At 42.8% G+C, this 14,591-nt stretch overlaps 1 protein-coding gene across 6 annotated transcripts in view; it reads left to right on the top strand.

The window, feature by feature from the left end:
• Positions 1 to 11,230: 11,230 nt before the first annotated feature.
• The window catches only part of LOC119455756 (SWI/SNF-related matrix-associated actin-dependent regulator of chromatin subfamily E member 1-like), a 31,302-nt gene continuing 27,941 nt past the window's right edge, over positions 11,231 to 14,591 (top strand). For 2 of the 6 annotated variants that reach the window (XM_037717205.2, XM_037717207.2), the window contains exons 1-3: positions 11,233 to 11,466; positions 11,834 to 11,880; positions 12,349 to 12,441. In XM_037717205.2, the coding sequence (XP_037573133.1) occupies positions 11,406 to 11,466; positions 11,834 to 11,880; positions 12,349 to 12,441 (201 nt within the window). In that variant the 5' untranslated portion in view covers positions 11,233 to 11,405. Of the gene's footprint in view, positions 11,467 to 11,833; positions 11,881 to 12,348; positions 12,442 to 14,591 lie in introns of all 6 variants that reach the window. The other 4 variants (XM_037717204.2, XM_037717210.2, XM_037717208.2 and 1 more) reach the window with 4 other exon arrangements.

The following is a 14,591-nucleotide window of genomic DNA, read 5'->3' as shown; positions in this document are numbered from 1 at the left end:
TGTCTCCTAGTGTGAATGATTGAAAAAAATAATTAGTGGTAGTTCGTTAATCAGGTAAATGAGCATTGCAATTTCTCCTGCAAGCACTGCCCGCCTCCAGATATATCCACCTGAACAGGCTGAATTGCACTGCGTGCCCTGGGCTATTAAAAAATATATATATATTCAAGCTAGGAAAGAACACATGGTATTTGCTTTTTAACTTAGCCCTGTCTTATTGTTTAGATGCATCATTATCTCATATTGACAGCTTTACAATATCAAATTGCATATGCTTTTCATTACCGCATTTTGTTACGGCATTTCTTTGGTGTATCTTACAGAAAATCTTATGATGCAAGAAGAAACCATGACACAGCAGAACATGGTGAAGAATGCATTCAGCAGCTTTATATAGAGACAAATATCTGATTTTAAGCATTGAATGCTATGCTGTTTGATTTGTCAAAAAAATAAAAAATAGTTGCTGCACAATGATGTGCTAATACATACATCAAGGCAGAGTCATAAACATGCATTGTGCTGCAGCAGGCGGTTCCATGTCTTTCGTTTGCATGATTCTTTTCATTTGATACCTTACACCGTGCGTCTGATGAAGACAAATTCAGTATTTATTTTCATAACCTACGCATATAACCTACGTAGTCATTACCAGATGGTAACTAGCAGCTATATGCATTCTCTGTTCTTTTCCACATATTGAACCGAGTTCCATGTTGGTGCTATGTGCGTTTCTTCAGTGTATCATGTTGTGTAACACGTTTGTGGTGACACACAACATTGGCAGTGTTGACATGATGTGTAACCTAAAGATTTATGATTTTTGGCAAACTTATATTGCTGATATGATTAAAAATGTAAATATTGCCTTTTACACACGTTGGTCAATTTCTTTCCTGCGTGAGGTGTGCTGGCATTGGGTAAATAGGGTAGGTACATTGCATTGTTTCTGGCAAGAGGAGATACTTGTATGGAGGAGGGAACAGCACCGCTGCATGGGCAGTGGTGCTGGCTGTCAGCATTTGAATAATTGCCAAAGTTTACAATGTATTCTAAAAATTTACAAATATTGCGCATACTCGGAGTACAGGGATCTCAAGTAAGTCGTCTGTTTGTAAGTTCATTTGGAGCAGATGATGAGGCACTGTATAAACAGCTGTATGCAACACAGATTTGATTTGACAGTATGTTACCAAATTTCATGAAGCTGACTATGGCAGCGATTAGATAGTGGGTGTATGTCTTGTTTGATGTAAGTTCCACCTGATACAAAAAAAAAATAGGTGGTACTTGAAAACATTGTTTAAAGATAAGAGCATAAAGTTAAAAAATTTCCTGAGGAAATAGGAAAGTGGGGCAGTTGACTATCCTGCGCGTATAAGTCTTTGGTCCTCATCCTGAAAAGTCTGCTAGAAGAGTAAGCTTGAATCTTCTCATGGCAGTTCAAATTTTACAGCATCAGGGGTGTTTTGTCTGTTCAATGTCAGCATGACAAGTTAAGGTTATCTGCAATGTTTAAACCGGTAATCTAAAGCAACTAAACGAGATATTGAGGTGAGAAATTGCTGGAGTTCTAGAAAAATGTGTGTAGCTGCTGGTACAAGTTCTAACACTTCCCTTATTAAAATCTAAAGGTCGTTAGGATATTCTAAATCTAAACATAGAGAAATTGGGAAAGTACTCTTTGTTGTGATCCAGAGTGCTTTAGAAATTTTTGACAGACTGATGTGAAAAATTCATGACCTGATGTGAAAAGTCAAGATATAATTGCTTGAAAATTTGAACTGTGATTGGGTAGTCCCTCTTGGTTTTCAGGGTAGCTTCAAAATGCCGCTAGGGCAATTAGGGAAACATTTGGCAGACATTTGATTACACTGAGGCAGTGCACTGAAGATGGTACCAGCAAAGGAGTAAGGGTCAGGTTTGGAGACCCAGTTGTGGAAGCGGAACAAGCCTCGTGCCCTGCCATTGTGTGAGAGTGCTATTATTAGTAGTGGCATCAGGAGTTGCACAAGTCATGCTCTGGTATAAAACGAGGTGTGCTCTTGATGGGCCATCCTTGTTCTTCATGGCTCTGATGCAGAAGCTTTCACCTGAAGAGCAAAAGGCCAATGTATAGTGTGCGTGTGGCATTCAGGATAGTTTTCTTTGAAAAAAGTACCCTTGTGTTGCAGTGCTCGACGCATGAAACAGAGACATGAACAGGGGACGAAAACAAGAAACACATTTATGCACATACTGTACGCACAATACATGAGGGGACAGTTAATCTTACAGTTAACCTAATCTTGCACTAGTCGAGGCATTATTTTCAGGGTTTATCTTGTTTAACAAATCACCAACTAGAGTTCATTCTCAAGTAAATGATCTAACTCTTACTGGAGACTGTCTGCTGTTACATAACTTTGCATCCTGTTCCCGTAGCATATAATGGGGCCGCTATCGTCAGATCGAGCTTTGGCCGGAGGCCACAAGGCCAACCAATGCAGTGCCACTGCTGTCGCCCTCCAACTCGGGTCTTTGGTGTTCACGCCACCGGTTCGCCTCTCCCGACCAAATGCTTGAGCACACCTCTTTCATGTTCTAAGGCCACGTCAACTTACCCTGTTCTTTTCCTTTTCATTTCTTTATTTTTCATGCTGGCGGCCTGCACTGTCTTCTTCATCTTCTCATGCAGTGCTACTAAAGCTATTTTTTTCTTGTTGGCGCAGCCCGCACTGCTAAACTCCTTCTCTTCTAACCTCTGACAGCTTGTGAATTTTTAAAAATTAGCTGCATTTTGCTGCAAATTGCTAGGGGTTAAAAGAGATTGCAAGCGATTGTAAAAAGTGGGGGTTGTGGTGGAGGAGTGCTGCCTTGGTCTATGCTTACTATTGGTTGCACAAATCAGCTGAGTGTACTACTTTTTATGCATAAAAGCATCAAGCTAATAGCCTGGTAGACCTATTTGCAATGTGATTTCTTAATCATAATCACAATTTGGTCAGTGGTCAAATAGTGCAAATTAAATAAAGATGAAAAAATAAGTTTAACATGGGCTTGCTCAAAGAATGATAAAGATGTTGGACAAGAACTGAATAAAATGTTGCATCACATATTGACAAGCTGCATACAATTGTTAATGTTACATATTTAAAAAGAATAGAGAATGCAAAAAAAAAAAAAAAGCTGGTAAGAGAGCAGGACATGATGGCAGTATAGGGATGCCATGCAATAAAAGACTTAACACTGGAAACTCAAAACAATATACATAGTTGGTCCTGGTACCAGAAATAGTGATGCAAACAAAAAATCATTTCACATAGTGTTCCTCGGCTCACAGAGACATATAACTTTATTGATGACATTAGAATACTTGGTAAAGAAAAGCAGACACCGGCCATGGAATTAACTTTTAAAAGAAAACAAACGAGATGTCAGAATATTATTTGGTGTGTTGCATATATGCAACAGTGGGCATTAAATATGCAAAAATAGACAGCCAGGCTATGCAAGCATGGACGTTTATTTATAGGCTGGCTCTAAAACGCTGTATATAAGATGAATGTGCTGCCTTGTTTACTGATAGAATGCCTAAAAGCAGTTGCAGTTTTCTTGATGTGGAGAATGCATCTCAATTTGAACAGGAGATGAGAGTGTAACCACCTGTGCAGGCCTTGCAGCAGCTGCATTGAGCATACCACTTTGGACAGTTTTCAGTGCCGTCCAACCTTTCACTCTGAGGAATTGAGCAGCACAGAATTCTTTCCAGAGGGTCTTTCAGGAGGGGACATTTTTGGAAGAGGATGAGGCTGGTGGCGAGCTTATTCATAAACTCCCTCAATTGCAACGAAGGTTGCCCTTACTGCTGAATGTTTGCCTTGTGCAGTAAGCATGTGATGACAGCTGCTATATCTTTACAGTGTGCAAAATAAGTATCAGTACCGCCGTTTTGCACACATGCCAAAGCAACAACTGCAACACATCAGCGGAGGCAGGTGAAAGGTACTACTGCATGAAAAAATACAAACATAATGAAAATAAAAAGTAAAGAGTACGCACTTTGCAAGATTAACATTTTTTTGAAGGAAATTTATTTATTTATATAACATTTGATGCACATTTAAAATATTTGTGCTGTAGTTGCAAACGGTTTAATTGTAAGACATATCTACGAAGAACCCAGCAACAGCCGCTTTTCCACGGCGTTCCAAAGTGAGTTTACAAACTGACCTTGGTAGTAACGTTTGCTGTGATGGCAGCCACTAAAAGGAGGCATGGACACATGTAATGATTTAGGTGAGAACCGGAAAACCAGAAACTGGGGCACCGGTATGGGATCAAACCAGCAGCTGGCACCGTGACGAAAAAACCGGCTGTGATGATGGAAAACTGGCCAGGTGGCAACCCAACTATGAGAACAGCCCACATTTTATTGCGATATTAATTATATGGACGCTCCAGGAAAATTTCCGCCACAGTCGTCTTCGTCGTGATGTTCTGTATAAAGTCTAAGTGCGATAACATCTTGGCTGCAAGCCGTATGCTGTAGGTGCGATAGAAATCTTGCGAGGGTGAGCTGAGGATTGTGACTTGATGCGGTGGTGTTGTTGTTTCAAGCGTTTATTAAGCAAAAAAGATATCGCAGTTTCGTCATAAGGGCAAAGCAATGAATGCAATAGCAACATGTTAGAATATTACACGAAGTGTAAGAAACGTAGCTGTAGGGGCAGTACATAAATTGAGGTAAACGTAAGCCGACTAAGTAAAAACAAGCTGTTATGCTAGAGGTTCTCTGTTTGAATCCTGCCATCGGACAATTTCATTTATGTTTTTTAATTAAAGCCAACGTCGTTCTTAGCGACTTTACCACCACTTTTCGGTATCGAGTATGTTTCATACCTCTTTCCTGGGTCAATCCCATGGGTAGCTATGCACAGCCATGCCAATAAAATGACATCATTTGCAGGTTTGAGCTCTGTTACTGTTTCGCACTTTTAATATTTAAGTCTGAGAAGAGTTAAGATAAAAGCCATGCACCGTCGGTGTTTTTCATGACATTTGTTGTGGGCTGCCATTGTCAAAATTCTGTGAAACAATTTTGTCAAGAATGTAAGACCTGGTATGAGCAACTTTAGTGATAGAATGGTGTGGCAATATAACCCGCATATACCGCATGCCATACAGCATGGCATGGCATATAGCATACATATACCTAATATATATGGAACCTCACGGCGATGTCATCGGAGACGATGACAGCAAAAATTCGCTTGGAGTGTCCATATAATTAATGTTGCTATCGCAATAAAAGGAAACCCCGAGACCTCTTGTCGTCAGGCCTCTTAGGATGAGGGAAGGGATGTTATGGTGGTTTAAATTATGGGATAGGAATAACAAAAGAAAAAAAAATAATAAGTGCGTGAGTGATAAAATGCAAAGGAGCATACCAAACTGTTTTTGCTATAGTTGGGGTGGATACGCGGCGAAATGCAGGTCCTTACGACTCAGGTCTTTATAAGTTAGTTGGGAGGGTGTCCACAAGAATCTGCAACTGCTGTTAACATATTCACTTACCCTAGGAAAAATTCTAATAGAAATATTTAATTGGTTTCTACAGGTTTCATCTCATTGGATTATGAAATGATAGACCTGATACACTTGTTGAAATGCTTGTTTCAAGTATGGTGGTAGCGTCGTCTGCTACACTGTGTGGCGCATAGACACTAATGAGGAAGAGGTTCGGAGGAGAGCTTGTGCCACGCGGAAGGCGGTGCATGGGTATGAGAAAAAAGAGAAAAAGAAAACCCCGAAGACGAGCTGACGCATTGTCTCTTTGTGTCAAGGCTTGTCCGTCCCCGACGACGAAGCCTGCTCTTTCTTCCGAAAAGGCGATTGCCTTTACAACACTAATAAAACTGATAGCCTGTATTGGTCTATAAAATAGCATGCCTGGTACACTGGTAAAACTGATAGCCTGTATTGGTCTATTGGACTATAAAATAATATGCCTGATACACTGGTAAAACTGATAGCCCATATTGGTCTATTAGCATACAGGTGTATTGGTGTAGATAGTAGACAGTAAAAGCTCGATGATACGAATCACACGGGGTCACGAAAAATATTCGTATTAGCCGAAATTCGTATCATCGAAACACAATTAAAACTACTGTCGAATCTCTATAATTCGAACTCGAAGGGGCCCGAAAATTTGTTCGAATTAAAAGGACGTATTTTTGAAGTATTCGTGCACCATAGCACGATACACGAACGGTGCGAGTCGTGAAATATCGCGGCGCGCAAGCGCATAGCAAGCGCGGGCCACGAAACTGCCCACGCCGGCTAACGCGGCTAACGGTCGCTTCCCGATAACGAAGAAAACAAAGCTTCAGGGAGCGAGCGGGCGGCGCCGGCACGGGGGTGCGCGCGGAGACCGTCGAAGGTGAGGGAGGAGGGCGGCAGGGAAGCCGATTTGGCCGCGTCAACTCCGCCGCTTCGGTGGCTCCCCTCGCCCTCCCTCTCAACTCCCTCGTAGCTCTCTCATCTTCGACTCCGTGCGCACATCTCCGTGCGCGCCCGCCGCCGTGCTGGCGCCAGCTTATTTTAGCCGCCCCCTGAAGTTTCGTTTTCTGCCGTTATCGAGAAGCGAGCGTTTGCGGGCGTGGCAGTTTCGTTGGCCCGACTGTGCCTCCGCCGCTGCTTCCCTCTGCGCTGCTGCCGCAGCGTGCAAGGTCAAGGGCTGCAGAAGATAGCGTCAACCTTTCCCTCAAGAACCACTTATCAGGTCAACATGTGACTAGAAAATAGAGAAGGGTTCACTGCCATTTTATCCGCGTGGCTGAGACGTCGGTACTATTGTGTGCTAGAATACGGTTGTCTAGAACACTCTAGTCGGCACGTACACGCTTGTTCCGGCGCGATGCAGAAACGACGACCTTGCAATTTGAGAGAGAGTGAAATTTCCGCCGCGGGTTTTTCTTTTTTTTTTTCTTTTTTTTTCATTCCTTCGCGCGCGGCATTGAGGGGTCTCCTGAGATTTTGCTCTATGGCGGTGTCGGAGCAATGCCGGTCTGAGGCGCCGCCGCGTGATTTGGCGCGCTGCTAAGAGCATTGTCGGTGCGCGGTATGTTCGAAATAAGCGCGTTCGAATTCGCTTGCTTCGCGTTGACGTTGAACGAAAGCACGTTTTTCATGATAGTCTCGCTGTGCAACAATTGTGCTCAGTGTTGACGTTGCGAGGCCTAGCTCCTTAGCCAACTCCGTCCGCTTTCTCTTGGGATCCTCATCGACCTTTCGAAGAATGTCTAATTTCTCTTTAAAGAAGAGTGCTTTCCGCTTGCGAGACATAGCTCGCTGCGACTAGGCAAAATGGCGCAAACACGAAGAACGCGGCCCGAAGCGCAGCAGCCACTCCATCTGACGGCTCGCAGAAAAGGAGAAGTACAAAAGCGCCACCGCTTCAAACTCTTCGCGCCCAGTCGCGGAGTCCGCGCTGTCCGGCGCTGCGCCTCCGCACCAAAAGAGGAGAGAAAGCGCGTGACTGCGCGCTGTTCTCTTTCGCGGCCGTCGGCGGGGCGGCGTTTATTCGTATCAACCGACGCAGGCTGAAAATCGATTCGTAACAACCGTTCTCTAGAACGTTGCAAAGTAATGGGGCTCGGCCGGGACCACAGAAAAATTCGTATCATCCGGAAATTCGTATTAGCCGTGATCGTATCATCGAGCTTTTACTGTATGTACAAAGTGGTTTGTTCTACAAAGGTGCATTAATTGTTCATTCTAAAACGACTCTTTCTATGTGAACGCACCAGGACTTTGCTGATCGTGGTTGCTGCTGCTGCCTTGCCAGAAAGCTTGCACAGAGGACAGCACTTATACAAAGAATCGTGGCCTATACATAGCCCAATCTGTTCTGCCCCTACAGATTTGCTGCCAACCAGCTCTGGTCTCTACGAAATTACGCAGTTAAACAACAAACTGTATCTAAACCACCTCAGTACAACAGTTAAACAGCTTGGAATGCATAAACCCTTTCTTAAGGTGATTTATTTATTTATTTATTTATTTATTTATTTATTTATAAGTACACCACAGGTTCCAATCGGAACATTGAGTTATGGGGGAGGAAGTACAACAAGATAACAAGATTACATAAAGCATAAACAGGAACAAGGGAACGTTATTGGTGACTACAAAAATTCTATACAATACCCAACACCACTTTTACAAGAAGTGTGAGTGCAAATTCTCACGTAATGTTTCACGGTTAGTGATGGACACAAGGCTATCGGGAAGATCATTCCAGAGTGCTATGGCTTGTGGTAACGCTGAGGAATTGAAAGCTTTAGTTCTACCAGATATTCGCGTGAGGCTGAGGTGATTATGAAGATGCCTAGAAGTACGTAGTGGGGCTACAAGGGGCAATTTGTGTTGTGTTGTGCTATGAATGTATTTGTGTATCAGACATAACAAGCGATTTTTCTATGGGTACATAATGTTTGAAGGGAATAGACTACTTTAATTTGAGTGACACTGGAATGCCGGGCGTAGTTGGATGAGATGAATTTGGTGGCTCTGTTTTGTACTGCTTCTAACATTGAAATTAGGTAATCTTGATGAGGTGACCAGATTGACGAGGTGAATTCAAGCTGCGGACGAACGAAGGTTACATGAGCTAATTTGCGTGTGCTAGCGGGTGAGTGACTTAGGTTGCGAGGTAAATAACCTAATGTTTGGGATGCTTTTGCGCATATGCTCACGATATGTTCTTCTTCTTTCTGCAGTTTTACGTGCCAAAACCAGTTCTGATTATGAGGCACGCTGTAGTGGAGGTCTCCGGATTAATTTTGACCACCTGGGGTTCTTTAACGTGCACTACAATGCAAGCACACGGGCGTTTTTGCATTTCGCCTCACGATATGTGATTAGATGTGAGATTTAAGCCCAAGTACGTATATGACTGCGCCCGAGCCACTGGAGAGTTGTTTATTGTGTACGAAAAATTAGAATTTGACTTTTTACGAGACAATGAGACTATTTTACACTTTGACGAATTGAGGGTTATTAGCCAATTGCAACACCAGGAATAGACAAGATTAAGATCGTTTTGAAGGCAGATGTGGTCGTCGGATGTCGGCAAAAAGTTGCATGCAAGAGGAAATGTTAGAGGGTAAGTCATTAATGTAAATTAGAAAAAGCAGAGGACCCAAAACACTACCCTGTGGTACACCAGAAGTCACATCTGAAAGAGAAGAAGAATAATTTACTACTGTTAGCTGCCTACGTAATGTCAAAAAATTTCGAAGCCAAGATAGCATTTGTGAGTCAAGTCCGAGAGCAGATAGTTTTGAAATGAGCCTAGAATGAGCAACGCGATAAAATGCTTTAGAGTATTCGAGAAAGATACAATCAGTTTGAAGGTTATTATCCATGTCAAAATGCAGGTCGGATGTGAATTCAAATAGCTGGGTGTCGCACGAAAATGATTTTCTGAATCCATGCTCATTAACAAAGAAGAAGTTGTTAGAGTCGAGGCAGTTAAAAATATTGATGCAATTATATGTTTGAGCAATTTGCAACAGATGCTAGTTAGTGAGATAGGGCGGTAATTTTCCGACGAATTCTTGTTACCACTTTTGAATAGAGGAACTATTTTGCCAACCTTCCAGTCATTCGGGAGCAGTCCTAATGATAACGACTGCGTGACAATGATGCATAGGATTTGGCTAGAGATGGGCAAGGTATTTTTTAATATCTTGAAATTTATATTATCTATGCCTGTGGAAGATGACACTTTGAGATTTGAGATGAGTTTTGCTATCCCTTCTGCTGTAATGTTAATTGGCGCCATGAATCGAAAATTGAGGTCTGAAACAATGGGCATTCGGGAATGATCTTCATTGGCGAATGCTGATGTGAATAACCTATTAAACTCGAACGCAGATTGTTAATCGGACATTACTGTCTGGTCATCATTAAGAAGTGTTACGTTATGGGTGAGACAATCAGGAGCAATTGTTGGCCAAAACTTTTTCGGTTCAGTCTTAAGGGAAGGTAGATCTTGCGAGTAATACTTGTTTTTAGCTGAGATTATTTCGGCGCAGTAATTCTTTAGGTAATCTTTGTAACAAGCCCATGCGGAAGGACAGCTCGAATTTTTAGCTCGTTTATACAGTATTTTTTTCCCCGATTTCGTAAAGTATGAAGATGCTTGTTAAACCGGCCTTCATTCTCGATGTTTGGCACGTCTTTTTGGTTGACTTCTTGCCAAGAAATACTACCAATACAAGTTTATATCTTGATAGCATCTATTAGGACCTATAAAGTATTTATTTGTCCAATACAAGTTTATATCACTATACTTCTATTGACCCATAAAACATTTTATTAGCCTTATAGAACACTGTATTGCACTGATACAGGACTGGCAAAAATCTTTATGGGACCTGTACACTTTGCTATGGGACCTGTATGTTTTTCTATATTTCGTATATAAGACCGATAGAGATTTCTATTGGAATTTTCCCTAGGGTTACTAACTAATTATTATCAATTAAGCACGTTGTCACGCGCGCACAGGCAAACACGATCGCTACCATGAAATATATCAGAACGCTGGCGTGCTGAAGAGCGGCAGCAGTACCGAGCGTCAACTATGGCGGCTAGCCTTCGAACCCAGAGCAGATTGCCTTCAAGATATAGGACACGCGCGGCCGCGCTCAACCGCCACAGCTGGTGTAGAAGAGGAGAAGCGCACTCGGCGCGCACACGCACCCTCTCTGCTTGTCCTTCTTTGCGAGCGCCGAGAAGCGCCGCATCAGTACACTTTATGATGTTACAAAGATGTTATGCAGCTGATAAAGCGACTGTGATAGTCTGTCGGGCGAAACTGATTTTTTTTAGACTGCATTACATTCGGGATTGTCCCGGAAACCCAGATACACGATACGAAAAAGCGGAGGTAATACTAGACGTAAAATACTGCATGAATCTGCACATGCCTATCCGTATTTATTTGTGATGTGCACGTGTGCCAACAGCAGCAAGAATCTTTTAAAAATCATTACACATCGCCATAGAAAAGTTTCATGCAGGAAAATCGATGCATACCGCCACCAAGTCGGTACCAAATACTTTAGATAGAGTGCACTAGATCTAGTACACTCTACTTTAGATCTAGGGATCGGCCCTTCCTCCATGGGATCGGCTGCGTGCTGCGTCGAGCGTCCGCCGCGCGCGCCACCAGCGCTGACGCCGATGGGTGTGCAAATTTATTTTAGTTTTTGCTTTGCTCGGCGCGTGGAGCTCTCCGCCATAGCTCGTCTCTCCGTGCGCGAGACTAATCGCGCGGTTTTAAGTCGTCTGCTATCTGTTGTTTCATGTACATACAGTTTTACTTTTTAGCTGTGTATTAACTCTTACCCATGGCCCTTCCGGCAAACTACCGTCAAGCGCAGATGGCAGCGGCGACCCCGCCTGCACCCCGTAAGCGATGCAACATGTCTTCCATTTTTTTTATGCTCTGCGAGGCGGTAGCCGGCGCAGCGGTTTGTAAAGCACTCCGTTGGCTGTGATGCCAGTTTCGTGTCAGCGATGTCCCGGCCAGACTTGGCTTATGAGAATTTGCGCGTACGATTAGCTTGCCACTCTGTGTAGGCACGCAAAGCTTGTGATCGCCCGCAGGATGCTTCTCTTGTTTCCCACTGGAAATGAAGGGAGGAATGAACAATGAGCGCGGCGGAAAATCGATACATATTTGAGTAGCGCTAGCTTCATGCTTCGCGAATGTCAAGTCATGTGACAAAGGCGAATTCGCGATGTCTCGTTTTTTCTTTTTCCTTGTGTTCAACAGAGAGGCCACGAGCGCAAGGCACAACTTCAAATTCAAGTTCGCCGATGGTATGTGCGATTATCTCTTATTATATTGTGAGTGTATCGCCTTGGAGAACTTGAATGAGTGTTGCGTCGCAAGACGAAAAATAAAGCCTTATCAGCCTTGCTGTGCTTTCAGCGGAACTCTCTCTTTGTGCTCGGTTTTCGGATATATTTCTCTTTTTCTGTGCTTTGATTGAAAGAAATATATATATGGAAGTGGCAGATATTAATTACTACTTATGTCATATGGGGCCATGAGCTAATTTTTAACCTTCCCTATATGTTTTTACATTTTCCATGCAGCTGCATGCACTTTCTTTTTCACTGCTATTTTGAAGATATCGTACGGGAACATCCTAATTTAATCCTGTCTGCTGGTCACCTTGGAACTAAAATTAGTCTGCGAATACTAATCTCTTCTCTGTTTCATGATGTTCTCCTGCTAACCGCACACATTGGTATACTAATGAATGAGCATCTTGCTATCCGCAGCCTTCCTCTGCCAACAGCAGCCCTTTCGTGCCATCCCCACATGGGCACCCATCATTCAATCCACTCAAGTTGGGATCACGTGGCGTTGGAGGCGTAAGTGTTGTTCGTGTGTCATACTGAGCACACTTGATTTGCCCCTCCCTTAAAAAACGCAGGACTATTTGGCCTTGCCGTTATGTCGGAGGAGTATTCATTAGGCACAAATGTACAAATATCCAACGTTCATCTACTGAGATGCACTGCGCCGCATCATTGTTATATCAAAAGCGCAGGTTTGGTTTGAAACTAGCGCAGTCTTTGTAAGCACGGGTGCTATCTTTTATAACCAACAGGGCTCCAATGTACTACATGCCAGATGCACCATCTGTCCCTGACACATGTAGCATCAGTGTGTACTCCAGTGGCCGTCTATTACACTGAATTAATTTAATGTTTCTCCTTTAGTATCTATTTTTCATTTAACTTGACATACTCATAATAGCTTGAAATGTCCCGAGAACACTTCATCATTCCTCATTTATTATCCCATAACTACTGAATGCAGATGCAGAATACATCTGCATTCACCTGCATTGCTTCTGAGGTAATACAGGCAGTGCAAAACTCAGACGTGGTATTCCTGGGGAGTATTCTGTAAGAGGGGGGTCCACCAAGTGGGCTATTCATTTCAGCTACTGCTGTCATTTCAGCCGCTGCTGATTGGTTGGAGCTGTTCGACAGAGGAGGAGGCAGGTGCCCCCATCCTATCTTCTCGCTCGTACAGCTCCAGCCAATCAGCAGCAGCCGAAATAGACAGTCCACTAGGTGGACTTTTACAGGATACCCCTCTTATGCTGCTTTGCGCTTTGGAGGTGAAGGGAATGCCATGCTTGCTTGGAATGGTTACAGCTTGGAGCAGCTATGCTAAAGAAGGGACTCTGTTTGACCTGCAACCACTAATGTGCTGCTAGGCCTACACTCATTTTAAAACACATGTGCACTCATATTAAAACACACTTGACATAGCAGATCTCGCAAGCTTATGTCCTGCTTTTTTCTTACTTCAGCCTATGGCGCATGAACATAGTGAATGAAGAACGGGAAGTATATGCATGGCTAATAACTTCTGCTCGTGCACTCTAAAGCGCTTCTTATCTGCAAGCTCTGTACCTTGTGTTCTCTCAGCTACGACTGAAGTCTTGGTATAATTTGCGGGCACCGCGTTTTGTGAAATCGATCCATAAATCAAAACATGAACAAGAATAGGAGAATGTGTCTTGTGTATTATTTATAGGGGCCTATGTATTTGAGTTTTATGTTTTTTAAATCGAGGGGGGGGGGGGGGGGAGTAAAAATCGGGTGTTATTATTAAACAGGAAAACCGGGCAGAAATAGGCCTTTTTTGTTGTCTGCCAGCTCGAAGTTTGGGATTTTCCTAGTAATTTACCCGGAACAATTAACACAGGCAGTGGTCTCCAGTTTGGATGCAAACATTTTATTTAAACAAGTGAAATCACTGACAGGAACATATAAGGACAAATAGAACTGCTCACAAGTTATGTGGCAAACTTATCTATACAAATTCTCGCTGCCAAGCATTATTTACACTTTTTTAAGAGAAGCCACATAAACAAAAGAAATATATGAACATTTTTGGTGATGCCTTGTTTACTTTGTTCTCTGCACATTTTTTTTTTTTTTAACAAAGGCACGAAAAGCACAACTAGTATGCATCAAGTGATGCTCCTGAAAAGTGTGATCCTTAACCTAATCGTACAAGCCCTTGTTTCTGTACATTATCATATACATGTTGAGCATTATTTCTATGTCCATGCTATGGACCTGTTGGGCCTTTTATTGTTGTCGTCCTGTTTTACTGCTTTGCACTATATGCCCTTGCAACAAGATGAATGAAATACCAACTGGTCCAATCTGCCACCTTTCTTTGAATGTACCTTAGTCGGGAAAGCCTCCTCTCAATGTCACAGCTATCGTTAGCAATGCAGAAGGGACGTCAGTGCTGCATTTGCTTCTTAGCGCATTGCCTTCGTTTACCATGTTTGTGACGTGTGGGAACTTTAATGCAATGCTGCATTGTCATATTCATGTGAACGCAGCTACTAAAAAAAAGCAGCAAGCTTTTGTTCACTCAAGGCTGGCAAGTGCAGACTATATTATTTTGCAAGAGTGTTGAGCGATAAGTAAGCAAATATTACATTAATACATGAATAGTATAGATGATATATTTTGACCACTTTTTCACA

This window comes from Dermacentor silvarum, chromosome 6, assembly GCF_013339745.2.
Source record: "Dermacentor silvarum isolate Dsil-2018 chromosome 6, BIME_Dsil_1.4, whole genome shotgun sequence".
NCBI lineage: Eukaryota > Metazoa > Arthropoda > Arachnida > Ixodida > Ixodidae > Dermacentor > Dermacentor silvarum.
The sequence above is the reverse complement of the archived record's forward strand: the minus strand, read 5'-3'. Positions and strand labels throughout refer to the sequence as shown.